The sequence below is a fragment of the Anopheles cruzii genome, chromosome 2 (assembly GCF_943734635.1).
Source record: "Anopheles cruzii chromosome 2, idAnoCruzAS_RS32_06, whole genome shotgun sequence".
In the NCBI taxonomy this organism is placed as follows: Eukaryota; Metazoa; Arthropoda; class Insecta; order Diptera; family Culicidae; genus Anopheles; species Anopheles cruzii.
In genome coordinates this window covers 13,713,979-13,740,630 of record NC_069144.1, presented here as the reverse complement: position 1 = coordinate 13,740,630, position 26,652 = coordinate 13,713,979, and the positions used below count along the sequence as shown (strand labels likewise).

Genomic DNA, 26,652 nt, shown 5'->3' with positions numbered 1-26,652 from the left:
ATATTAATTACATCACCCACCTCACTCGTGTTCTCGTGTGTTAGGAAGCGAAATTGAAAGAAAACTCCAGGCCCGGACAATTAGTGTCGCCAGTGTCCGTGCAGGGTTTTTGTTAAGGAGGCGATCCGATCGACCCCGCGATCTACTTTTCCTCCCGCAACAGAAGAAACCCAAGTGCAGTGCAACCCACTTCATTCGGTGTGTGTGTGTATCTGTGCGAACCGATGTGTGTGTGGGGCGTACGTGTCAGTGTGCGACCACGGTACCGATAGCGTGACCAGACACAGTTGTGCGATAAAACGAACGCATAAAACAGTCCGCGAGTGAGATACCGAAGTGAGGGGTGAGTTTTCATTCACGCTCACGCATCACAATATACGCTCGCTCTCACGGAGTGCAGTGCAGTGATCGGCGATCGCGGAAAGGAAACGCGGAATGTATCACAATAATGGAGCTATGGCGCGTCACGACGACGATCCGGAGCGTCAGTTGTTGGCCGCGGGTTCGCTGGAGCACTCGTCACACTCGTCACACTCGTCGCACTCGTTGCACTCGCTGACGTCTCAGCGCCTGAAGTCGGCTGGGGATCGTGTTTCGTGCGACAGCGGCATCTCGCTGGAGGACCCGACACAACCGCCGGCGGTGGTGGTGGCCAGCCCGGGGGTGGTACGTCGCCGTACAGCGAAATTAGGCCCCACGCCTGGTGCTGGTGGAGGCGGTGGACCATCGTCGTACGTCCGCCGGTTGACGCAGCTTTTCGAGAACCTTACACACGATGAACCGACGCTGAAACAACAGCCACACGGCCACGTTGCTGGGGCGTCTTATCATCATCAACACCACTCCCACCAGCCATCGTCGTCGTCGTTGTTAGTACACCCCGTTAGTGCGAGTGCCATGTCGGCGACGGCGGCGGCGGTCCGCGAGACGCCAGTGTTCGGCTCGGCAAACGGTGCACCGTTGTGCCAAGTGGCGGAAGAGTCGCCAGACAGTGGTCGGCTATCGCCACCGGAAGTGGGCGAACGGCCGCCACCACTACAACGTGCCGTTCCGTGCCAGGTGCTGCTGATGGAGCAGCCGGCCGCCACTCCCAGCGCGGAAGTGATGGAAACGGCGAGCGAGGCCTCGGAAGTCCCAACCCGCAGCATACCCCCAGCGGAGGCTGGCGGCAAGAAACGACTAAGCCGTCGGCGGACCCAACTCCCGAAGCCGGCGATCGCCATCCAGGGGCACGATAAGATAAGTGAAGGATTTGACGATTACGACTACGACGACGATGAGTTCGATACGAGCGACGATGAGACGGATGACCATACGATGGTCCCCCAAGGCCGTCGGCCAAGGTGAGTTTGGCTTTCCAACAGATACACAGGGACAGGGTCGGTCAACGTTTTGATAACAGGGCGCCGCCCAACAGTTTGGAGTTATTCGGTGGTCGATGCGTGAAGGTTATGCTGTGCGCCAGTGTTCGCTAGGTGCCGGTCGGTGATCGCGTATACGACGCGTTTTCCGGTTAAAAACAGGACGCAGTGATCCGCAGCCGGGCGCACTTGGTTTCGTTTCGATCGCCTTGGAAAGTGGATAAAATATTATGATAAGTTAACAGTGAGTCCCGTTATCAAGTTATCGTACCATTATCGGTAAATCAACATTCGTTATCGAGGGAACATCAAAATGTAGTTCCAACACAAGAATTGATAAGTTCCTTTATCACAACTTGGTAGTAGCTAGCGTCATATGCCACCGATGTATCAACACATATCGATTCCGCTTTGTTGTTTGAAGCCCGTTTTTTTTTTAAGAATCCCCCTACAAACGTGATGTTTTGTCATTTCTAAACCAACCAAACCCCATTTATTGTTGTTTTAGAACGGGCGCGAGGGCTGTGTTATGGTTTGAACAGACGTTTTTCGCATAGAAACCGATAAATCGGTGCACGGGAGTCGACGGACAATTTACGGACGAGAGCCACGATCGATTGTGTTTGAACAAAATCTGCATTTCGCGAATTAAATAACCACCGCCCCCGGGTGGTAGACCATTTTTCTTTAATTTCTTCCGCCTATGACCTCGGCCGCCGCCGTCGCGGCTCTCAGATTATGCAACTGACGCACTTGGAGTACACTTTTTACGTCACGGCGTCTTCTCGGCCACTTGCGAAACGGCACAGCACTTTCGCGCCGATGGGTGTGAAAATGGAAGTAGGAAGCTTTAGGAACAAACAACGCGAGCGCGCGCAGATTGATTAGCCGAGAACGATGCACTTTACGCGTAGCCAGTCCCAGTCCTCCCCGGTCGTCGTCGGTGTGAGTCATGCCCCGTTTAGTTGGCCGGTGCCGACTCGTATCAAGGCGCGTGGTGGAGGTTGAACACTTCCGCGAAACCCGACCGCACAAAATAGTCAGCAGAAAGTCTTTTATCACTCCTCATGTCGCCAACCCATCATTTATGTACACGATTATGTTTGGCTCCGTTGTAGCTGCGGCGACGACGACGGTGATGAGTTTGGTGAAGAATCATCCACTCCGCTGGATGATCGGCCGATGGTTTCGGAGGCACACAACGCGCTGGTGCCGGAGCACCCCAAAGCATCGCCGCCGGGAGCTGTTCACGGGAGGCCATACTACGACGAGGAGGACGACTTTAGCAGCAGCTCGTTCGACTCGGACTCCGACGAGGCCCTAACGGCGTACGTGGCGCGTCCCGATTCGAATAGTTCACTCAAAACAAGGTAACGATCGATCGGTCGGGAAGTCTAGATCAGGTCTTTTAAAGCGGTCTCTGTGGTCTTCGTAGCCGCGTTACCAACATTCTGCAGGAACTGCTCGATAACGAAGCGAACTACGTGCAAACGCTGGGCCGTGGGATCACGAACTACATCAGCATTATGACGGCCAAGGAGCTACCTCCTGGGCTGCGTGGTCAGCGGTACCACATCTTCGGAAACATCGAAAAGATCCACAGCCTGCACCAGAACCAGTTCCTGCCGATGCTCCAGAGCAACCGGGCCAGCATACAGGGTATCGCCGAAACGTTTATCCGGTTCCTGGAGCATGACAAGTTCTACTGCTACATCATGTTCGCGCTTAATCGGCCCAAGTCGGAGCGGATATGCAATCGCAATCTGGACTTCTTTCAGGTAGGGACTTCGGAAATCCTGCGCTAGTCCGCAAACTAATGGCCGGTTACCACCGTCTCCCGAAACAGCGCCGTCAATCGGATGTGGACGATAAGCTGGGGCTGAACAGCTTTCTGCTGCAGCCGATCCAACGGTTACCGCGCTACAAGCTGCTGCTGGCCGAGATCAACAAGGAAATTCTGAAGCAAATGGAAGACACACTCCTGGACTCGGTCAAGGACGAGATCGGCATTCTGTGCAAGGCCGAGAAGCGGTTGGAGCGGTTCATCGATGTCGTCAACGAGGCGATGAGCATCAACGACATTCAGGAGTGCTACGAGGTAAGTGTCCCTGTCGTGGCCACCGTGGCCCACTGAAACACCCCGACATGTGATGTGAACCCGTTTGAATTTGTGCGCACCGCAATTGGGGGGGGCCGGGCAATGTGTAACAGGAACGCAAGTGTGTACAGACGGAACTGATGTGCTCACCGTACGCCCTGGCACTCAATATCTTCAACCACGCGGCCGACGCCCCGATGGTGCTGATCCTTCGGCCCCACACCGACCGTAGCCCGGAGAAGCGAAACCCAGTGAGTGGAGTCCGTTCCAAACACTATACATTCAGTCACACACGCACTCTCCGGTGTGTGATCGGACACGCTGCGGACTAACACTCGGCGGGGCGGGTCACTAACACACACACACTGGAACCCACAAGAGGTGATGGCTTTTAAACACAACTTGCATGCGCCAAGGATTAACAGAATTGGGGGATTAAGGGAAGAGGGGGTACTGTGGTGGCCAGTTCTGGCAAGCAATCGTAGCACCGGGGCTGGTTGTGTCCTCGCTTAACGCCGGTCTCTCGTTGGCAGGTTAACCTGTTCCATCAGGGCAAGTTCCGGAAGATGTTCGAGGTCGACGTCTATGACTGGGACCACCGGCGACGCTACCCGGCCAAAATGTTTCTGTTCGAGCGGAGCGTGATCTACACCGAAAAGTGCAAGGCGCACCTGGAGTATCGCGGTCGGTACGATGAGTCGGAGATCGGCCTGTACAACGAGAACCGCACCAAGGTTTACCTGTTCGCGAGGAAGCGTGGCATCCAGGAGATCGAGGTGACGTGCGGGGACCAGAACGAGGCGCAACGGCTCGCCAGTCTCGTCGAGCGGATGATGACACAGTTTGCACAGTTCGAGCGGGAACGCATCAACTCCCTGACCGCCCGCCGGGACCTGCACGTGCGGGTCCCGAGTGTCATCACGTTAAAGAACCACCGGCATAGCGAGCTGTCGACCACCAGCACCATCAACAGTGCGCGTAAGTCATATCGCCGCCGATCAACGTCAACCCAACGCGACACTAATCAATCCGCGTCCGCGCTTTTTCCAATTTGCAGGTGAAAGCTATGAGTCGACATCACAAACGACTTGGTATGTTACACTGTAGGGGTTTTGCATGTGCGTTTTTTGTGTGTATTTCATGTGTGGTGTCAAAGAGTGTGAATCGACATCGTCTGTAAATATCTGCTCTGTCAAGCGCTAGGTGGTTCAATCTTTCACGGGATTGACAAATAAAATCATCCTTCGATTGGAAAAATAATGGGGTCTCCCTCTGTTGTATCACGCGGTTCCGGTTACCTATCCCGTTCCATCAAACCATTCGTTCATCGTTCGTTCGTGTTTGTCCTCCCGGGTCATCGGGTGTAAGTATGGTTCGCCTAGCATAGCACACCGCCCAGAAGCTTCTTCGCTACTCCTCTGTTGAGGCTGCTAGTGTACGATACGATATTTCAACCACACACAGGAGCACCGACAAACCGATCGCCCAGCTGGCCAACATGCAGAAGCACTTCTGCCAGATACTAACCGCCAATCGGCGCTACTACTTTCACGAGCTACCGGTCGAGCTGTCGGGCAAGATAACGGAGTTTATCCGCGTGTACGATCGGTTGCTGAACGTGCACATCAAACGGTTGTATGCGGATCTTTCGAAGCCCCACCTTGGGGTCGATGAAGTGTGCGAGCTGTTCATTGGGTACTTCAAGGTAAGGACAACAGCAACGGCCGCCGCTGCTCGAACTGGGGATTTTTGGTTTTGGCATCAAACACGTGTCGGTTTCGTTCCGCTCTCTCCACTACAGGACGGGGTTTTCGATGACTACAACGAGTATATGCGACTGTTCAAGCCGGCAGCGGAAGTGCTGAAAAATATACACAAAGCAAGGGTAAGTGTGATTTTGAGTGTACTGCGTAAAAGTAGCTTTTGATAAGATAAAATAGGTAAACATTTAAACTTTTCAATCATTGCACGCATTTCGCCTGTAAGCGGGCCACTTTTGGCCTGTGAAATATTGCAACGATTGAAACATTTCAAACATTAACTTACGCTGAAACATTACTTTACACAGCGCAGTTTAAACGTTAACGGAATGTTGCCAGGGCAATTACGATTTTGTATCGTGTGCTCTACTCGTAAGATCACTGCTTTCTTCTTTGAGTCACATGTTCGGAGCACAATAAAAGGGCCTTTGTCAAGACCAAATTCTCCCTTGAATTCCGCGCCAATTTCGAAATCGTCAAAGACCTTGCTGATAAGCCGGCAACCATCAATCGCGTATCGCACTTCCGATTATGCTCGGCCGAACAGCGGCATTATGATCGATTCGTGGCGTCGTCCATTCTCTCTCTATTAACTTATTAAATACGCAACGCTTATCAGACGAAACCAAACAATGCGAACGTCCCCTGTTTTGTCCACAGCGCTCCAGCATAACCGACAGCATGGTGGCCCCGACGATGGATGAGTTTACCTTCCTGTGCGTGCAACACTGGAACAAAGTGCAGCACTTCTTCCAGGCGCTCGTGGTCCAGATAGCCGAGCAGATGAACGGTGGCAACATGACGCAGCAGGACCTCTTCCGGAAGCTGGCGTACGTCGAAGTGCAGGTGGCGTCCTTCCGGCAGCTGCTCTTCCAAAACTACCGCCTGTTCAATCTGGACGAAAAACTGTCACCCGACAAGCTCGGACTGGTCGTGTACTCCGACCGGGTCCGGTATGACAACGAAACGATCGGCTCCCACCGCGTGTTGCTCTGCGGTCGATCCGTCGTTTGTGTAAAGTTCCACTTTGTGCGGGTAAGAGACACTGGCTCGGCCACCTCGGCACCTAAACCGGAAGTCGGCAGTTTAATAGTGATGATCCCGATTTGGCAGGAATTTGGGCGCCAGACGGAAAAATACACCGCCTTCGCGTTCATCGATCGATTCGGGCGTGACGGAGCCGATCCGAACGTAAGGGTAAGCAAAAAGTCTGAGGTCCGTCTGAACGTGCAGCTCGCCGGTACGAAGAAGCACGCCATCGATTTCGGGAACACGGCCAATCGGGACAAGTTCTACGGCCAGTACTGTGCCACTTTCGCCCGACATCAAGACCGTGGCCTGTAGGTCTGTATTTTAGCGCTTTTCATTCACTCGCCATCATACACGGATTGGTCATAGCGCTCCGGGAGGGGAATTAATTGGTCAATAAAGCAATGGCAGGTTGATAACGCCATCTGATAACGACGCGATGCTACGCAATGCACTACATTTTGTTGTAAACTATTTGAGAAAAACCACTGACCACAGGTACGTACGTGTGGGTTGTGGCGATCGCACAATGAACTACAAATCACTTCCGTCAACACTCTCATCGAATTAGCACGCCTGCGTGTGTGTGTCTCCGGACAGAACGACGCATCGCCGACGCGGCGCAGTGTGCTCCGATAAGCAGCGGGCCCAGGATAAGAGTGTCGTAGTACTGGCCACCTGTCCGTCTTCCCGGCTACCGAGCGCAAACGAAGAGAATGATTGCGCGGGAGCCCAGTCTGTCGGGAGCCGCCAGTGGGTGTCGAAGCTCGCGGATTGCGTGCCTTCCTTCTTTCTGACCACCGTCCATCAATAACGGCCGTCAATGGCGCACATCTAATCGCGGCACGAGTGTGTCTTCCAGAGAAGAGTGGTCCTGTGATAAGCGTGTAAAGTGCATCGTGAGAAAAGACCGTCTTGAACCGGATTGCGGATGAAGCCTTCAAGGCCATCACCACCACCGAAGCCAGTGCGTGCCGGGGTTGTTCCACCGCGCAACGACTTTCGCGACAGTGGTATATCCGTGACGGATGAGCAGATGAATGTGGTGCCAGTAACACCACCAGCACTGCCACCAAAACCGAAACCATCGGCCGCCAGCGATGCTTCGATCGGTGTGCGCCAATTAACAAGTAGATTCGAATCAATTTCCCTGCGCCAAAGCAGTCCATCGCCGGACCCGACGGCCAGTCCGCCACGTCGACCGGTTGTGGCCAGGAATGGCAGCCAGCACCACAAGCCACTGATCGCTCCCAAACCGCTTTACCTGGGGCCGAATCCATCGATGGCCGATCGAGTCCTGTTGGCGCAGCGTGCAAATGAAATTGCCGAACGGATCTACGATACAGTCTGCGAGAGGTAAGACTTTTTCTCGACCATCAACGGCCGGACAGTACAAAGTGGGCATCCTGTGATTCATCACCTGCGGCCCCAGAATCGTTTTCGGCCCCCGCTCCGGGCTGATAAGATTGGCAAACAGATAACGTCCGGTGGCGTGGCCGCGACGCGCGGTGGTACTTGTTTGGGGGGCTATGGCAAACGACGCAAAGAAATATCGGATCGATGGATTAAAACATTGATTCGCCGTTTTTTTTTATTCCTTCGATTGGAACATTCCTTAATCTCTTGACTCATTGGGCTGAATGGAGCTACGTTTGGATAAAAATAGGACCCTTGGTTGGGGGCATTGGAGTACATTGTTGAACGAAGATTTACGTTGTTTGACAACTTTACGAAACGCTCAACGGGACCTCCAGCAGCTTAATGGCTTCAATGAAACAAATGCTTGGTCGATTGAAACACCGCACCGCATTGTGTAATTCTCCGCAAAATGGGCCTTTTTTATCAGAATGAATTCCTGGGTTAGGCACAAAAATTGCTCACAATTTCTTGTTACGATCCTTTTGAAAACCAGAGATCCTTCCGAAACTGTCGAAAAAGGTGGCTCAGATCCTTCGTCAACCGATGGCTATTCTTCTTTCGAGTCATCGTGAGTACCAAATCAGTCTGCTTCTGCTCGTGTACTGTGACTTTTGTCCTCCGCTTGCGTGTTTGTTGAACGTTTCCCTCGTCGAAACACCGTTCAGCGATTCAGCTTCCCTTTCTATCGCACCTTCCAGTTCCAACGAAGAGGAAGAGAACATCGAAAATAGCATACACCAGGTCTATTCTGTAAATCCTCTACCGCAAACGTTGGAAGATGACCCTGCGTATGACCAAGAAGAATGCCGATCATCGCCCGAACCGGCCCAGTACTGCCCGCCTCAGTCGCACCTGCGAAAGATTATCAACGAGCTGCTCGAGAAGGAACGGAAGTACATCGAAACGCTCGATCACGGTATACGAAACTACATACCGGCCATGTACGCGCAAACCCTGCCGGCAGCCTTGCGTGGCCAGAAAAACATTATCTTCATCAACCTGGAAGAAATCCTCGCCACACATCGGGACCACTTCTATGCCGATCTCGAACGAGCGGCGAGCACTTCCACCGACGAGGACGTCGTTGAGCGGATCGCCCAAATCTTCCTCGATTACATCGAACGGGACCGGTTCTATTGCTACGTAACGTTTGCGATGCACCAACCCGAATCGGAGCTGCTAGTGATGCGCTACAGTGACTACTTCCTGAAGATTCAGCAAGACCTGAACGATCATCTCGGTCTGAACAGTCTGCTGCTGCAACCGATCCAGCGGCTTCCACGCTACAAACTGCTGCTGAACGAGATGGTAAAAGATCAGCTGAAAGAGAAGGACAGTAAACGGACCATGAACCGACGGACGGCGCTGCTGTGTAAGGTGGACAAACGAATCGGCAACTTTATCGATCGGGTAAATCAGGCAATCAATCTACGCGACATACGGCAGTGTCGGAGCCACGCACCGGCATTGGCGCTAATGTCTGCCCTAACGCCTGCCTCCGACGCGCCCCTAGCGATGATCCTACAACCGGAAGGCAATCGGAATCCGGACCGTGACACACCGGTAGGACAGCACACAGCTCAAGCTAGTGGACCAACGCGTTTACGCGGACCCCTTTTTGTGTCCCATTCCACAGGTCAATCTCCTTTACCAGGGACACTTCAAGCGAATGTTCCTCCTCGACATCTACGACACCAACGTGCGCCGAAAGTACAGTGGGAAGCTGTTTGCGTTCGAGAAGCTTCTGCTGTACGTAGAGATCCTGCGCGACCGGATGGAGTACCGGGGCCACTACTTCGACAGTGAGCTGTGCCACACGGAAGACGGCAGGAATCGCATCGTGCTCTCGGTGGGCTCGAAAGGAACCCAGGAGATTGTGGTACAGTCGGACACGAACACCGAAATTCAGTCACTCCTAGCGCTTCTACATTCCATGACAAAGGCTGTGATTTATGGTACGGTAGGTACCACTCAAAGCAGAGTGCAACAACACGAAGAAGATCACGGTTCCGACGGAGACGAAGATGACTTTTCAACCGTCAACCGGGCGGAGGCGGAAGAACAGAACAATACATGGTACGGCACGCTGGTGCTCTATGTGGGAATGTTCATTCCAACTCATTTTTTTCGATTCTCTGCAGTGACGAGCTGCAGTTAACCATGACGTTGGTGCAAGCTCAGCAACAGTTTCTGAAGGTGCTTGTCGCCAATCAACACTTTTATCTCGAACCGCTTAGTGTTGAGTTGAAAGTAAAGCTAGCGGTGTTCATCAACGCGTTCGAAGCAATTCTGAATCTTCACCACCAAATACTGACCGATCTGTCCCAATCACCGTCCATCGGTCCCAGCGAGATCTGTCAATGCTTTCTTCGATACCTGAAGGTACAGCGGCGTGACGATCTTCCCGTTACACACCGTGCTCACTTTGGTTTCCCCCTTTCAGACCGATCTATTCGCTCCGTACTTTGATTATTTGCGCGAGTTTCAAAAGGCCGTCAAATGGATCCCAATCTGCCAGACGCCGTCGGTAAGTGATCCCTGCGCAGACCGTGCCTGCAAACCAAATACACGATCTCTGCATGTTACAGAACTTTCACAACCGCGTCGCTGCGACGGTGCAACAGTTCACCTTCCTCTGTATCGAGCACCTGCAGGAGTACAACCGATACTTTGAGACGCTGATCGTAAAGTACTCGGACGACAGTAGCCGCAATCTGCCGCTCGACACGGAGCTCTTCCAGCAGCTGGCCTTCGCGCAGGTTCGGCTGAACGCGTTCCGTGTTAACCTGAGCCAAACGTACAAACTGTACTTACTGAACGAAAAGATCCCGGCGTACGGACCGCTCATCTACGACGACCGGGCGATGCTGAGCTGTCGGCCGACGCGCCCCGACGACACTGGTCCCTGCCGGATGTTTCTCTGCAGGCGGGCCACGATCTGCGTAAAGGTGGAGGTCAACTCCGACCCCACGAAAGACCCGGAGCGGTTCGTGAGGATCGTGTTCATCGACCGGTTCCCGGGAAACCGTGGTACGCAGATGCGATTACGCCAGAGCAAGCGCCATTCGCCGCGACTCAACTTCCTCCGGGATGGACTGAAATTTCGGATCGAGTTCAACAGTAAAGAGAATAAGAACCGGTTCTACGATCGACACGTACGGCAGTACGCTTTGTGAGTCGCTAGCTGTTAAGTGGTTACGTAAGTTAAATTAAATACATCGAACTTAAATGTTACTTTTTTGCTGCCTCCACCAAAGTATCGTCGTGCGTTTGATACTATCATTGACAGGTTTCGGCGGCCGTCGAAACCCCTCTAAATCTCTATCGCACCCTTCGGTGGCGCTAGCAACCGGTGACACAAGGGACACGTCTTCCGGGACGTTATCTCGAGCGGGTTCGCTACGTGATAGCAGCCAGGGCACTGCCACGCACCGGTTGGGTTCATTAGCGGTTGCCCGGAAGCGATGCACGGTGGAAAGCGACTTCCGCAGCTCGGGCACAGGGTGCAAGCATCGGCCACCGGTGTTTCACAGGTGAAGCAGCTAATGTGCTTCAACTTGTTGTCCCTCGGTTCGTACCGCGAGAAGATGTTAACGGCCAGCTCCTCGTACTGCTGACGGCGTGATTCGGTGATCGTTTCGATCGATTCCAGCTTGATGAACGCTTTCGAGCACGTCCCGAATGAACGATCGGCACAGGCGGCCAGGGCCAGTAGGGAGTACAGGGTCTCCACTTCCAGCACGTCTTCGTAGTCGCGAAGTCGGAGCGCCGTGATTACTGCGCTATGCAGTAGCCCCGAGCGAAGCTGCCGTTGCGCCAGAAGAATGTAGTGATACGCTTCGGCATGATGCCAAATCTGCTCAATCAGCACAGCGTCTTCGGGGTTGAGCTGCGAAAGGACCGCAGCGCGGCTACCGGCCGCTTGCACCGCGAGCTGCTTCTCGATGTATTCCTCCGCCAGCAGCCCGGACAGTACGTAGAGCTGCTTGATGCGCACGTAGTCAGACTTCTTCTCCGCCTCGGCCTCTGCCATCTTCACCAGCAACCGCGCAGCGTCGAGAAAGCGGCCTGCTTTACGCTGTAGTTCGATCGCCTCCGGTAGCTTGCCTTCCTGCAGCAGCTGGGCTGCGTGTTTACTGAGCAGCGTGTTAATTTGGGGCATCTTGTACTTTTGCGCCAACTCCACCGCCAGACCCCACTGACGCAGGCCGATGCAGGTCGAAACGGCTGACTTTACGTCGCCGAGCTTCAGATACGCAGCCACCGACTGTTCACACATTCCAACCGTGGCCAACATTTGGCCCAACTTCCCCAACTGTTGGCTCTTCTCCGGCAGCCGGTGCATGCAGCCGACCAGTTCGTCATACTGTTCCAGGTTGTACAGTGCATCCATTAGTCCCTCGATGTGATGCGCCTTTTCGTAGTACTCCTTCGCGCTGTCCCACGCCCGAATATTCATGTAGTGGTGGCCAATCTCGCGCCACGCGTTCTCCATCTGCTGGTCCGAGATTCCCGGCCCGAGCCGATACAGCTGCACCGTGCGAAACCAATCGCACAGTGTTTGCCGCAGCCGGATCGCACAATCGCGCCGATCCACGTCCAGGTACAGCTTCTCAGCCTCATCGAACTCGCCAAAGAACGCACAGATCTCGGCCCGCTGCAGCGCCTCCAGCTGGATCGTTTTCAGACGCTTGATGAGCTGAATGCCAGGATAGTTATTGCAGCGCACGAAAGCCGCTTCGGCTGTCTCGAGATCGAGCTTCTTGAGGGACGCTTCCGCCAGCAGGCGCCACAACCGTGGATGCGCATTGTCTTCAATAAATTGCTTCGCCTCCGGAATGCCAACATGCGCCAACAGATCCTCCGTATCACGCAGCGATTTAACGCGCAACTGCAGAATGTGCTCCTTCATGTTTGGGGTGGCCCCACCCTTGATGATATCATCCAGCAGCACGCCCGTAATCTCCAGCTCTTCAAAGTTGCAAATATATCCCGAGCAGGTGATCGGCTCTTCCGGGTCGGCTCCGCGCAGGATGTACATTCGCGTTTTCTCCATAATCGCCAGCAGCTGCGGGTTGTCCTTTGCCCAACAGATAGCCCACACGTCCTTTCGCTCAATGTGGGCCACTTGCTCCTGCTGCTGGCCCCCGCCCATACCGTCCAGTTCGTTCATATCGTCGCGCAGTGTGAGAGTCGTCAACACTCCGTTACAATCGATCATGGCGGCTCGAGTCGAGTTGCAATTGATCGCCAGCTTGTAGCTGCGCGATTGCAGATAGTGACGGTTGCGCAGCACCAGATGTGGCAGTGTGTACTCGTGGATGAGGCCACTTTCTCTCCCGATTAGCAGCAGACTTTCGGACGAAGCCACGCAACAGATCGGATCCTGACTTGGGTCAACCTTTGACGGGATCTCTTCGGCCGTTTTAGAATCGAGATCATTTAACACCTCCAAAGCGGGCGTGTCATCGATGTGGTACTTGCGGTCGCGTTTCGTTTTCAAACTCCCATGCAACGTAGAAGCGCCCTGGAAAATTTGACTTCATTTTAGAACCAGCACAAAATGGTAACAATGTTGTCGGTAACCTTCGGTGTGTGATAGTGCCACAGCAGAAAGTGATCCTTCGAGGCCACGATCACGTGCGTCGAGTTCATCGTAATGAACTCCGGCCGGATGTCGATGTATTTTGCTGTTCGCAAAGGAAAATAGATTATCTAGATGCCATCAGACACCCGGGACACCTGTGAAGGGATCACTTACAGTCGACGGTCGTGCTTATCGAGTTACATATCAGCAGCTGGTACATCAGATCCTTTCCCTTCGCCTCACTTACGATACTAAACTCCTTGCCGGTCATCTTGGTTTCGACAGCGATCACACAATGATCGACCGACGCAGCCATCGACATCATCGTATCGATCTGCTTTCCGTAGCACTGGTTGGAGTTGGTATCCCAAAACGTTACCGTGTCCAAGTCCTCGCTGCCCGACCCTTCCTGATAGCAAACGGTACGATTGAAGTAACACCACCGATAGTCCGGCCGGATGTTGGCAAAATAGATAAACGAATCAACCGAAAGGGCGATCCGAAGCGATTTGCCTTCCCACGACAGCGATGTGATCTCCTTGCCCGGGATCTTGAGCGTTCGAATGTGCTGCCGAAAGGAAACTCACGTCAGAAATGGCCTATCGAACATTCGCGATCACGCTTACCACACCGGACGGAGCGTAGAACAACACCTGGCTGCTGTCCTTCTCGCTGTTGAGGCTCGATTTTACGCCACAAACCGCCAGAATGCTTCCATCGTGGTTCCACATGCACGAAACAGCCTGCAGTCCCGTGTCAACCACGACCGGTGTGTCGTCGTTCTCGTTGCGCATCAACTGCATGCGCCCGTTTTCGTAGCAAATGGCCAACACTGGCCGATTTGGTGAGACCGTCTTGTGGTACCAGCAGAGCCCAACCACCGAGAGGCTTTTGGCCGGCGTAAGGTAAACGCACTGAATGTGCAGCTTCATCACGAAGATTCCCTGGTTGTCGTACAGGTGGACTTCGCCATTTTTGATCGAAAACAGCAGCAACCGCCCATCGGGACTCCACTGAACGCCGGCCAGCGAAACGTTCTTCAGATCTTTGCCCCAAATACGGTTCCCATCGACCGACCCCACGATGACCGTGCCGTCTTCGTACACGATGCAAATCTTCTGACCATCGGCCGTCCAGGCCATCCCTTTGACGGTCGATTTTTTGCGATCGTTGGTCATTTCTTCGTACCATGAGCCCTGCGGAAAGAAGAAAGTGAGCGTTCAGCACTCTCCCGATGTGACCACTTCCTCCGCACAAATAACGGACCTTGTAGAGCATCCACACCATAATAACCCCGTCCTTGTCTGACGAGGTCAGCTTCTGCTGCGACTCGTTCCAGGTCACCACCTGGATGGCCGACTTGTGGCCCTCGAGTGTTTGGTTCATCGAAAGGTTGCTCGCCTGCAGTGCTTTGCCCGATTGGGCAGCCACGGTCGAGCTGCTCGCCTGTTCAAGTTTCAATACCTTTAACAGCCCATCTTCGCCGCCCACCGCCACATAGCCCTGCTCTTTGTTCCACGCAATGCAGTTCAAGCGCGTGTTGTTCGGTATGGCAATCTGGAAAGCAATCAGTACCCGCAGTACCGGATGAGTAAACCGTTATAACGGTACCATGAAAAGAGTGCAGCCTACCTTCTTGCTCAGGTAGATAAACATGTTGGCGCGATCACGATCAGTTAGATGATCAATTTAAGCTGCCGTTTCGAACGTCACGTTTTCATCAATTATCAAAAACCAATTTAAGAATCAACTTTATCATACAAAATGTCTCGTTGAAAACTTGATGTGAAAAATCAAACCACTTGTTTGGGCCAAAACAGGTTGCCATGGCAATGCTATCTGACAGTTTAAAATGTTTGCCAAACAATCAACTTGAGTGTTTCCAGTGCTGAGTGCCGCAAAACGCGTCATTTATAACATCATCATCAGTCATTAACTGTCTGTCCGTGTTTGAGTTTCTGGGCCACTCAGAAGCTGTCAAAATTCTATGATTGTCAAATGTGAACGAGTTACAGAACATGCTGAAGATTGTCTGGACCGAACCAACGGTGTCGTTCCGGTGTCAGTGAAAAATGAAGTTGCGACAGAACACCAGGAGAATTGTTCTCCATCTAACAAAGCGGATTCTGATTCGCAACAGAAAAGTACGACATGCGATGGCTATTATCCTGACGATTTATTTGAAACGGAAGAACAATCGTTGGAAGCTCTTTTGAAATGTGAACCTGCTGAGGAACAACAACAGCAAATGCAGCCATTGAATGTAGACTATGAAAATCGGCATGATACTTTCAAAGGAATTGGAAAGGAACCCGACTTAAGTGGCAAGAATTCGAGCGTTCAAGAAAAATCAGGATCTACCGATAATCAATTTGTCTCTGCGGGTGAGTATCCAAAACAATTACCATCGAATTCTCAAAAGGATGTCGTCGAAGCAGAGGCTACAGAGTCGAACAAGCAAGACACAAATGTTGCTAGGAATGTGCATAACAAACCAAGACACCTGTGCCCCTATTGTCCCTCTGCATTCATAAAATTTGCCTATCTATGGGATCATATTCGCACTCACACAGGTGAGAAGCCTTTTAAATGTAATGTCTGTAACAAAGCGTTCCACGCGACAAAATTTCTGCTGAAACATTCTAGGATTCACAATACGGACCAACATCATCAGTGTCCTCATTGTGCAGCTAAGTTTGTAGATTTATACCAACTAAAAAATCATGTTCGCACTCACACAGGCGAAAAGCCTTTCAAATGTGACGTCTGTACCAAAGCGTTCCATTCTCCACATATTCTGTTAAAACATTCTAAAATTCATAATACGGACAAACATCATCAGTGTCCCCACTGTCCAGTTAAGTTCGTTGATTTATACAAACTAAAAGAACATATTCGTACCCACTCAGGGGAAAAACCTTTCAAGTGTGAAGTTTGTAACAAAGCGTTCCACGCGACAAAAAATCTGGAAGCTCATTCTAAAATTCATAATACGGATCAATATCATCAGTGTCCTCACTGTCCAGTTAAGTTCGTTAATTTATGCAAACTAAAAGTGCATATTCGTACCCACACAGGGGAAAAGCCTTTTAAGTGTGAAGTTTGTAACAAAGCTTTCCACGCGGCACAATTTCTGGCATCTCATTCTAAAATTCACAATACGGACCAACATCATCAGTGTCCTCATTGTGCAGTTAAGTTTGTAGATTTATATAAACTAAAAAATCATGTTCGCACTCACACAGGCGAAAAGCCTTTTAAATGTGACGTCTGTAACAAAGCGTTCCATTCTTCAAACGGTTTGTCGAAACATTCTAAAATTCATAATACGGACAAACATCATCAGTGTCCCCACTGTCCAGTTAAGTTCGTTTATTTATGCAAACTAAAAGAACATATTCGTACCCACTCAGGCGAAAAGCCTTTTAAATGTGAAGTTTGTAACAAAACGTTCAACGCGACAAAATCTCTGGCAGCTCATTCTAAAATTCACAATAAGGGCCAAGTTTTTGCTAGTTCATCAAAAAATTAAATGCAATTGCATCAATCTTTGTCATAGGTTGTAGGGTTTTAACTTGTTTTTTGAACATTTGTTCAACCGTTCAAAACATAAAAAAGTACTAAATCGTACATGTTCGTATAGCTTAAAAATAATAATAATAATATTAATAATATTTATTAGACCTGGTTGCTTAAAGCTATACAGGTGAGACTTACGAACCTAAGGAGAGGAGAAGAAACAGAAGAGGGAAAGGAGAGAAAAACGGAACAAACGGAGTGCCATCGCTAGCTATACATTTCTCCTATCTCTCTGCTAAATCATGGATTCCCAGACGAAAGAATTCTTCGACTTTTTATGTAATCTAATTAGTCATCCCATTTCGACTTCCTCGTAGAAAACCGAAGGGCTGCTCAGCCAATACGTATCCCATCGATGAAAAAGAAGGATATTCGGAAAGAGCCAAGTCTGGTGAATAACGCGGGGAGGAATAGCAGCTGCCATCCAAGTGATTTGATAGTATCCTGAATCAGTTTTGTTTTTCAGGGCGCCTGGTCTCTGAAGCAACCGCCAACCAGGCGCCTCCATTTTTATTAGAAAAAGGGCTTTTTGGTCGTTTTTCGATCATTTGGTCATTTGATGTCAGTAGCGATCTGAATTAACGTTTTTATTAGGTTTTAGGAGCTTGTGAAACACCACATCTTTCTGTCCCATCAGAAAATCCATTTTTTGGAGTCCTTGGACGCTTTTTTTTGTAATGTCCAAAACGCCATTGTGAATTTTTTTAAACCAAAACAAGGTAATGATGAATGAAAGGCTAAACTAGAAATTCCCATCGACAGGTACAGCCATCTTTTCAACAGTCCGGTTCTCAACTCTTCGACCTAGTACATTATCCTTTTTCAAGCAAAATGAACATGCGCTATTTGATTCAATTGCTATTATTATCTTTATTATAGAGACTTTGAACTTTAAGCTTCTTTCGTCTCTATTTGTTTCAATAGTATAGTCATCTTCATCTACATATGTAAAAGAAAGTCGTAATTGTTCAACCACTTATAACTTAAGAACCACCGATTTGGCTGAAAATTGGTATGGAGGTAGCTTAGAACCGGCGGCCACTTTTTGTACTCCGATCGCGTCACAAAGATGTCACAATACGCATTGTTTTTCTTCATAGTGAGACAGGATTTCTCACGGTGCGCTCTCTTCTGGACAAACGTCAGACAGAGAGCGAAACAGCGAGCAATGTTTTGTTTCTTCGTCTGTCTGTCGCCCGAACTGTCGCTCGGTTTTTCCACTCACGGGTTAATACGCTCGTCATATATTCACAGATGATGCCATTAGCACAGTCTCCATCTTATTTGTGTACAAACTGCAAATCGCATCTGAATAATGTGCATCCGTTTCGCGATAAATGCAGTGAAAACGTTGAAATGGCCAAACGATTTAAAGTAGATCTCACTAATTTTACAGAATCTGAACGAGTTACAGAACATGCTGAAGATTGTCTGGACCGAACCAACGGTGTCGTTCCGTTGTCGGTGAAAAATGGAGTTGCGACAGAACACCAGGAGAATGGCTCTCCATCTAATAAAGCGGATTCTAATTCGCAGCACAAAAGTACGACATGCGATGGCTATGAACCGAACCCACAACCTGATTCGGTATTGTGGTGGAATGACGATCTAACAGCTCTACGTGTGGAGTGCGTACGAGCGCGCCGCCGGCTGCATCGCAGGTGTGAGAGCCCCGAAGTACGAGCCGCCAAGGTCACAGACTTCCGGCTAGCTAGACGTGTGTATACGAAGGAGCTTAAGCGCAGCAGGAGGCAGTACGAAGCTGAGTTGGCACTGTTAAACTTGACGAGTGATGTTAGCCGGCTCAGACTGTTAAACTGGGACGAGTGGTATTAGCCGACTGACTCACACAGAGGTATTGGAAAGCCATGTTGGCGAGTTGTTTCCGGAAATTCACCATCGCTGCTCAACTGGGTCCCAAGAAAGCTCCTGGGCCTGATGGGATGTCATAAATAAATAAATCGTAACATACTGTAAAACGATCTTAATAATTTGTATGGCTCAACTGGCAAAGCCGAAAGGGTGTGGTATTTCTGTTCTTCTTTTGTATTTTAAATATCAAACAACAGCAAGCAAACCGGAGAATAGTAATTTGGCACAGAATACGAAAGTGCTGCACTCACACACTTACTGCTCACCTGTTGCGTGCGGCGAAACAATAGCGATGTGAAATATTTCGTCATAAGCCGTAAGGGAAGAAATATTTCAAACAAAACGCGCGCCAAGAAGTTCGAACTGTTGTAAACTTTTCACCCTTTATTTTCATCACTCTTATACACTAATCGCCATGTTGTTGCATTAAATTGATTTATTAATGGTTTGGTTAGTCTGAATCTCATTTCTTCTCTGTTCGTCCGTTCAAGGCCTACTCGAGGCTTCGCCGACTTCACGGACTCGTCTTTCGGTGGCTAAAATGGTTTCGTTTTCTAAGCGATTATCTACTTATTTGGTTTTGTTGCTAGTTATTATTCACTGTAGTTCTCTGTGACTGCGTGTGTTTTTGTGACTTTTGTTTGCGCTTTCTGTTTTAACACATTTCGGCACTGCAACATCTAAAAATGCCGATGCCAGTTTTGCCAAAGGGCCGTGTGTGTGCTAGTTGTCTTTTTTATTTCAGTTTGGTACTGTTTTGTGTGTGTGTATGTGTGTATGTATGTGTGTGTGTGTGTACAACGCTAGTGTCGTTATTTCTTCTGTTCTACATAATATGGCCCATATTTCTGCTGGGGATTGTAAGTTATTAGGACAAGTAGTAGAGTTTTTTTATCTAGCGTTCTTTATGCTGATGCAGTTGAAGTCTACATTTTTGCGCTCAAAGTAATGCATTTGGTTGCTCCAATTCGTTAGCCAATCGAGAAAGGAATGCCCAAGTTTAGACTCCCTCACCGAACAATCATTAACAGTTAAGCGTATCACCAGCTGCTACACCTTCTCTCACTGGTGCGAATTTTAACTCTTAATTGAATGATCAATTTTCTCCATATGGAAAATGGTAATACTTTTAGGGGTATAGAAATTAATAGAATCAATGAGTACTTTTTTAACGCGTACCGTAGCAAGGTACGCTCAATTTCAATCATGATTTTAATCTTTGGCTGAATGATAAGAATTATATTCATACTTCTGACATCGCAACTCGTTGCACGCTACACGTTGCTTCGCACTCAAACACTATTGCATGCGCTGTCCCAACACTCGAACCGACTCCGAACCCTTACACATCCGATCACATGTTTTCCCCGTATCTTTTAGTCGATCCATGCTAAAAACACTTCCAAAATTAGTTTCATGTTGAGGCGTTCCAAACCTGTGCGCTTCATATCTCTGGATTCTTTTTGTTTTGTATGTATTCGAGAGCTGAAATAAATTGTTGTAGAAAAATAACCATATCTTGTGCCTCCTTGGTTCTATTTTGGTTTTGTCTCCTGACAAGGTTCCTGAAGTGTAGCTGTTGTGTTTTATCTTTATTTTCTCCTGCCCTCGATGCTCACTCTGTTCCGTTCTATTGTTCTGAGGGCTTTCCCATTTTTAGATTGTGTAAATATGTATCGTTTTCAGCAACCATTCAGCTAGTGTCTCTAGTAGTCACACGGTTTGCCATCAACTTCTGATGCTCTGCTTGTCCACTCGCAACCAACACAAAACACATCTTTGGTCTTTTCCCAACATAAATGTGCATTTACACTTGTAACTGCTTTCAGTGGTAGTGAATGCACAACTAGTTACTGTTCAGAAGCACACACAATTCGCCAAACCAAACGTTTGTTTAAGAAGATGTCTCCGGGAAAAGGTTTCACTTTAAACTCCTAAATTGACTATGGTTCTTTAAACAAATCAATGTAAACGGAACTACTTGAATCTGTAATTAGAAGGTTTCATCAAACCGTAGACTGTGTCAGCACCAACTATTGTTTCTCAACGGTTTGAATATCACAATTGTCGCGTGTCCATTTTTTTCCATCATGCGTCCAAATTCATTACGTTCATACAATTCTCAGTCCCGTCTGGGAGGCCATTCTCAGGCTCCATAAACCAATCGAGAGGTTCGTTTCACACAAAACCGAGTTTCTTGCCGTGTATTGGGTAGTTAATTTTAAAAGGATAAATTTGAAAATGTCTTTTTGTTAGTTTCGTCGCATGCGCGTGAGTCAAACAAGTTGTGAAAGCATCGCTTGCTTTCGCTGTGGATGCTTTTTTCTACTTCGCCCGTCCACCGACTAACGGTATTTTTGAGAAAAATTTCCTTTACTAACCTACCATCGTCCTAACGGCTGCCGACGAAGCTGTTGACTTGAGTTTCGTTTCGGTTCGTTAGTTACTGCAATATAAAAAAATTAACATACTCCGCTCGGCTGAGTTATAAACACCGTCACCGTCGCTCATGCATTTTTAACCTTAACGCTCACAGTATGAAAATCCGAACTGTTCGATTGAAGTCTACAGCTTGCTACAGGTTTTATCCTACGATTCGATTACACTACCAGAATGCAATTTGATTATGGAATATGATGCACGACAAACTACGACAAGATTGTGGGACGACGATGATGAACGACAACGAGACACGATGGGTACGATAATGATGGAATGAACAAAGTTGCTTTTCTGAACATAAATGCTCCCGCGGCCTTTGGGTGATGCAATGAGAAAAGGCGAGCACGGGCCAAGCTGCGGGATGCCAGTACTTATGGACCTCGCGAAACACTGCACCATTTGCAAAAATCGGTACGATCGGCAATGGGGCAGCTTCCGGAACTACACCGAGCGATTGATGTGTTTGCGATACGCGGACGTTCGAATGGTCGAAGAACGTGCCGTTCATGCACACGCTTCCGACGAACAATGTAAATCAAGTTTTTTTTTTATGTTTTCTTATCTGCTTCAGTTTCAGTCAACTAAACCAATCCGAAATTAATGGCAAAACTAATCAAAATAAACACTCTCACCGCAGAATGAAAAGTACACCATTTACAACAAAAATGACCACCATAATTCCACATATGTACGAACAAATTATCGGCCAAAGAAATAAAGAAAATCATAATACAAAATATGTTCACCAATCCCTCGTAGCCATTCGATAATTGATCAACTGAAAAAAGTAAACAAGAAATCGTAACAAAATAAAGGCAATCCGTTACTGAAACAGTTAAGAGTTTATTCGATAAATTTTATAGTTTTTTTTAGTGCTTTTCAATATTTTTCTTTATGCGTTTTGCATTGCATTATCAACATTATCTAGTAATTACCTCATTTGTATATATCTCTTACATCCTACGCAGTGTATAAAGTAATTATTCTGTTCTTATTTTTTTATGTATTTTTTCTTCGTTTTGCGATTTGATTAGGTTACCTCTAGTTACTTTTCCGGTTTTCTTTAGCGTATAGTTTCGATCACTTTAGTGTGTTTTTCTTTTACCATTTCGATGAATAACTCCGACGTTACTTCAAGTTTTTCGTCGCCTCTTCCCCCCCGTCCCCGCTCTCTCTCTCTCTCTCTCTACCGCACACCCTTGGTTCACCTCTTGAAACGTTCTGAGCCACAACAAAAACACAAACTTGTGAAACCGACAAGGAAATTTACTTAAACATCAGTTACACGTCGTCTTCGCCGACGACGAGCGTGCCGTACTAGAGACAACCGACCGCACTAAACTATATATGCTACGTAAATGTCTCTGGGGTGGGAAAATGGATCCTTCATTACCTCTTTTGCGAAACGAACACAGTGCGCTTCCGTCGAAATTGGAAACCACCGAGCGAAAAACGGATCGATTAAAACGCACGAATTCACTCAATGTTCAATGTTCCGATTAAATCACTGTTAGAAGTGCGAAACTACAAGTTAACGTAACACAATACCCACCAACAAAATGGTGGTGTTTTAGATTTTCATGATTCTTTCATGTTTGTTCTTACATTAGTCTATTCAATTTAACATGCATTCGTATAGGGAAAAGGCCAAAAAAACGGAAGAATAAAGAATAGAGAATTGCATTGATTTTGCTGCACAGTTCATTCGCGCCGAAACCCCCACGTGGGTTTCGCTTATCACACACACGCCCGAAAGTCATGTTTTCACTCACATACAGCCACTGACGATCACAACATGCGCCGTCCAATCACCACCATTCCTTTTATCTTGCTCTCTTGCTCCTCTCGATCACATGAGTCAAATCACACTAGAAATAATAGCTAACTCCACACACTCGCACATCCACACAGTTGATCGCGTCTTTCCAATGCATCCTTTCAAAACGGATCTTAAATAATGTAAGGATTGAAGAAGGGTCTGAAGCGCTCTGCAGGAAATCAGCACGCCTCTCTACACGGAGAAGCTGGCAGCAATAGAGATCGGGAAAGGGTAATCCATTTAGGCACATTGCTGAGAACGAGACATATTCGCGTATGCGGTTTATGTCGACACGAGACCACAAACCGTATCGTGGTGTGGTATTACCAAAAACACTGAGAAGCAGAAGCCATTCCTGTATGTGGCACGAAACGAAACAACTTGAAAGTGAAAACTGAAGCTCGCAATGGTGGAGAGTTCACTGCGTTGAAGCGCTTTTAGGACAAGATGCTTCCCGTTGCCCTCGTTGACCCCTCTCGTGAAGCAGTGTGGCCCCATCGATATCCCCTACTGCTTTGCCCTACTACGAAGTTATACGTAAGGAACGATCCTCGCTCGATCGACCGATACGAAGGATGGTGAATCGGTAAGTGTATTGGCAGTAGTTTCGTTATGTTTTCCATCTCGACTCTCTGCTATGGAGCGCAGCAGCTGCGGCTTAGGGTAGCAGCCGTTACTATAAGATTGAATTTTACTGTTAATGGGGGGAGGGCAGTAGTACGTCTCCATTTGTTCTGATTTGATGTGCTACTTCTCTTCGCTTTCTACTTTCTTTTCGCGGACAGATTCTTGATCATTGCCGTGGCGGCGTGTTTGCCGCCCTCCTGCCTCTCGCAATGCTCCATTTAAAACATGCCACTCTCTCTCTCTCTCTCTCTCTCTCTCTCTCTCTCTCTCTCTCTCTCTCTCTCTTTCTCTTGCTCTCTTTCTGTGGGTTCTATGTGTGATAATGATGAGCGGTCAATGTGTTTGCTTTTTTTTGCTTCTCCGGTCATTTCCTGTGCTTGGGTTTTCCTGTTACTTTTTTATTAAAAAATCTATTAACTATTCAATCACATTCGCTATCGAAAAAGGACCGGGAACCGAGGGACGTGCCAACCAAACCAAGAAACCCGGCCGGGGGGATAGTGTCGTGAAAAATTAACGTCAATCATGCGTGTAATCTGTTAAAGCATGTTTCATGAAAGTTTGTTTCGCTGACATATTTTCGTGTTACTTTCTCTCTGTTTTGCCGTTGTTGGGTTCTATTGCGCTTTCGTTTCTCCTGGGCACTGGTATAGGGGGAGGTAAACCACTTTTTTATTACTTTCCTGCAATCTGATACCTACGCTGATCAATCCATTCATCTCGACCGTTGCACACTATCCCTTCCATTGTTCTCCTCACTCGCGCTTGCATTATCTCGCCTATCACACAGACCACACACATTCGCATACCGATTCGCGGTTTTCGTTTATTACCGTAAAAACTAAATCTACTCCTTAATCCGTGTGTATATTTCGACTAAAATACGATTTTTGCGTCCCGCCCTGGTTCGGTTGGATTCGCGCTTCGCGAACCCGCTCGGACGAGCGCGCGCGGCTGATTCTCCCCGGCGGCCTCTATGTGTTTTCTGCTTCGCTTTTTAAATATTTTTTGTGTTGCTTTTTGATGACTTTTCATGTTTTTTTTTGCTGTAACAATCTCTCCCGCCTGGTATGCCTATAATTCTAATATCACTCTCGCGCTCATGTACTCACATACTACATCGTCGCACATACACGCATTAAACACGTATCTACAAACCCCCCCTCTACCAAAAGTGGCCCAAAACTTTGCCGGCCCGAGTTGCAACGCATCGAGGCATTTTGTTACCGGCGAAAACAATGGCGCAGATCGAAAACAGCTGCCGCATCCTTGCACAAGGAACGCGGCAAGAACATGGGACAAACCACCCACATGAAACTCAAGATCATCATCTTTTCAAAAACGCAAGGGCAGTTTCGAAACGTAAGGAACCGTAAAACCGGGAAACGGATCGCGTACAGCACGGTGTGTACGGATTAAAAACAATAGTGAACTCTCTAAATCTTTCGCTCTCTGTCTCATCCCTTAGGGTAAAATTGAGCCGGAGGGAACGATTCCAGGAGCTCTCGTTGGAGCAGACTCCGGATCGGACCTACCGCGACGGAAAAGGAATACGCGCTACCGTCAAACCGCTTGATGATGTTCGAGAAACTAGATCAAATTGAAGGATCGAGTTCGCTGCGTTGGCCGCCCTTTCCGGCCGTTCCAGCCAGCCGTCCCGTGCAGAAGGGTCACGAAGCTTTGTGCAAAAAATTGCACTTGATCTCCCTCTAACTCTCCACCTAAAAAGACAAATCGGTACTCGATTGGTTGGTATCGATGATCACCGCTGCCCAGCCGCTGCTGATGGTGGTGGTGGTGGTGGCTGAGGATCAACGAGGACACACGACGCACGCACGTGTTAGTGATTTCGGTTACAGTCTAATTGATCGCCGACGAGCTACCGCCGCTACTGCTATTACTATCACTTCTGGTGCGCCGCGTCGGCGACGCGAATCAATCCCAGCCATTCTCCTTGATCATGTGCGCCAGCTCGATAATGTACTTGCCTTCCTTGTACTTCTGGCTCGACTCAAAGGCATGTTCCTGGGGATCAAATTGGAAAGGTAACAAACACAAACACAAACGGTTACAAAGGGGAAGCGTGTGTTATGAGCCGACAACCGAAAGGATGGGTGGGAAATCTTCGGACTTGTAGAAGGTGCTGCTGTTCAGCGTTAACGAACCACCCGTTGTCCAACACAACCATGTAAAATTAGCCATGAAGCTTGATATAAGAAAAGGTAAAAAACCGGCCAAAAAAAATTGAAAGAGGGCAAAAAAACGGTCGACAGTAGAAAATTGACAGTTAAAAAATTGACAACCGAGCGAACTGAGCAGGCAGTGACTGAAATTGGGACCTTTGCGAAGCTTAACGATTGAAGGTGACATCCGGAGGTGCTACTTACATATTTCCACCCGAGCGGCGTTTTGCAGCATTCACAGTAGATGTCGGCCACGGCATGTAGGCCCGTTAAGAGGACGCGCTCTTCGGCCTGACCGCACGCAACGTTAACCCTGCAAGAGATGCAACGCGTAAATAATGCGTAAAACGGGAGGGCTACAGTCAATACGATGATGACCGTTGACTCGCGGCCGCACTTACACCGAATTGAACAGATAAGCCCGTCCCTGGCTGCCCTGGAACGATTTTGATATAAGCTCATCGTGACTAGCTAGGTGTGCCCGGCAGTGGACACAGGAGTACGTTCGGTTCGTCGACGGCAGGTACGCTTGGAACGTTTTCACCATGTTGCCACTTCCGGACGACGAAGATGACGCCGCTGATGATTGCCCGTTCGCGTGCCCTCCGTTGGCCGCCGCCTCCTGCAGAAAACGGAACGAAATAGAAAGCAGGACACGGTTCAGAAGTCAGGACCTCCTCATCGGAACGCACGACACTACGCCGAAAACGGGCTCTATACACGGGGAATCGCATGCAGAGGCCAGGTTGGGACAAGCGGACTAACATTACTTGACCAAATAGGAACAACAGAAGGTAATGGCAACCAAATAGAAACAGAAGACCAGGATACACTCTCTCTCTCTCTCTTTCCGGGAACAACTACTAGGTGGGTGTG

General features: G+C 48.9%; 4 protein-coding genes across 6 annotated transcripts in view; 2 read left to right on the top strand and 2 right to left on the bottom strand.

The window, feature by feature from the left end:
* The first annotated feature begins 435 nt into the window (after positions 1–435).
* On the top strand, positions 436–6,650 carry LOC128278490 (uncharacterized). The gene is made up of 10 exons (XM_053017222.1): positions 436–1,343; positions 2,480–2,731; positions 2,797–3,139; positions 3,208–3,459; positions 3,993–4,437; positions 4,517–4,550; positions 4,924–5,164; positions 5,261–5,344; positions 5,880–6,254; positions 6,333–6,650. Exons 1-10 carry the CDS (start codon positions 436–438, stop codon positions 6,561–6,563), a joined length of 3,165 nt encoding a protein of 1,054 aa, XP_052873182.1. The 3' UTR covers positions 6,564–6,650.
* Positions 6,651–7,179: 529 nt separating this feature from the next.
* On the top strand, positions 7,180–10,843 carry LOC128278489 (uncharacterized). Its single transcript, XM_053017221.1, has 6 exons — positions 7,180–7,604; positions 8,366–9,230; positions 9,304–9,743; positions 9,809–10,049; positions 10,111–10,194; positions 10,256–10,843. The coding sequence occupies exons 1-6, from the start codon at positions 7,180–7,182 to the stop codon at positions 10,841–10,843; spliced, it is 2,643 nt and encodes an 880-aa protein (XP_052873181.1).
* Positions 10,844–10,980: 137 nt separating this feature from the next.
* On the bottom strand, positions 10,981–14,910 carry LOC128268160 (WD repeat-containing protein 35). The gene is made up of 6 exons (XM_053005185.1): positions 14,887–14,910; positions 14,521–14,811; positions 13,881–14,450; positions 13,429–13,822; positions 13,254–13,357; positions 10,981–13,194 (listed from the first exon to the last, which is right to left on the bottom strand). Exons 1-6 carry the CDS (start codon positions 14,908–14,910, stop codon positions 10,981–10,983), a joined length of 3,597 nt encoding a protein of 1,198 aa, XP_052861145.1.
* Positions 14,911–23,868: 8,958 nt separating this feature from the next.
* The window catches only part of LOC128268597 (protein yippee-like), a 43,657-nt gene continuing 40,873 nt past the window's right edge, over positions 23,869–26,652 (bottom strand). For 2 of the 3 annotated variants that reach the window (XM_053005726.1, XM_053005725.1), the window contains exons 3-5: positions 26,178–26,398; positions 25,981–26,089; positions 23,869–25,618 (exon numbers count right to left, since the gene is read on the bottom strand). In XM_053005726.1, the coding sequence (XP_052861686.1) occupies positions 25,529–25,618; positions 25,981–26,089; positions 26,178–26,398 (420 nt within the window). In that variant the 3' untranslated portion in view covers positions 23,869–25,528. The remainder of the gene's footprint in view (positions 25,619–25,980; positions 26,090–26,177; positions 26,399–26,652) is intronic. The other variant, XM_053005727.1, reaches the window with a different exon arrangement.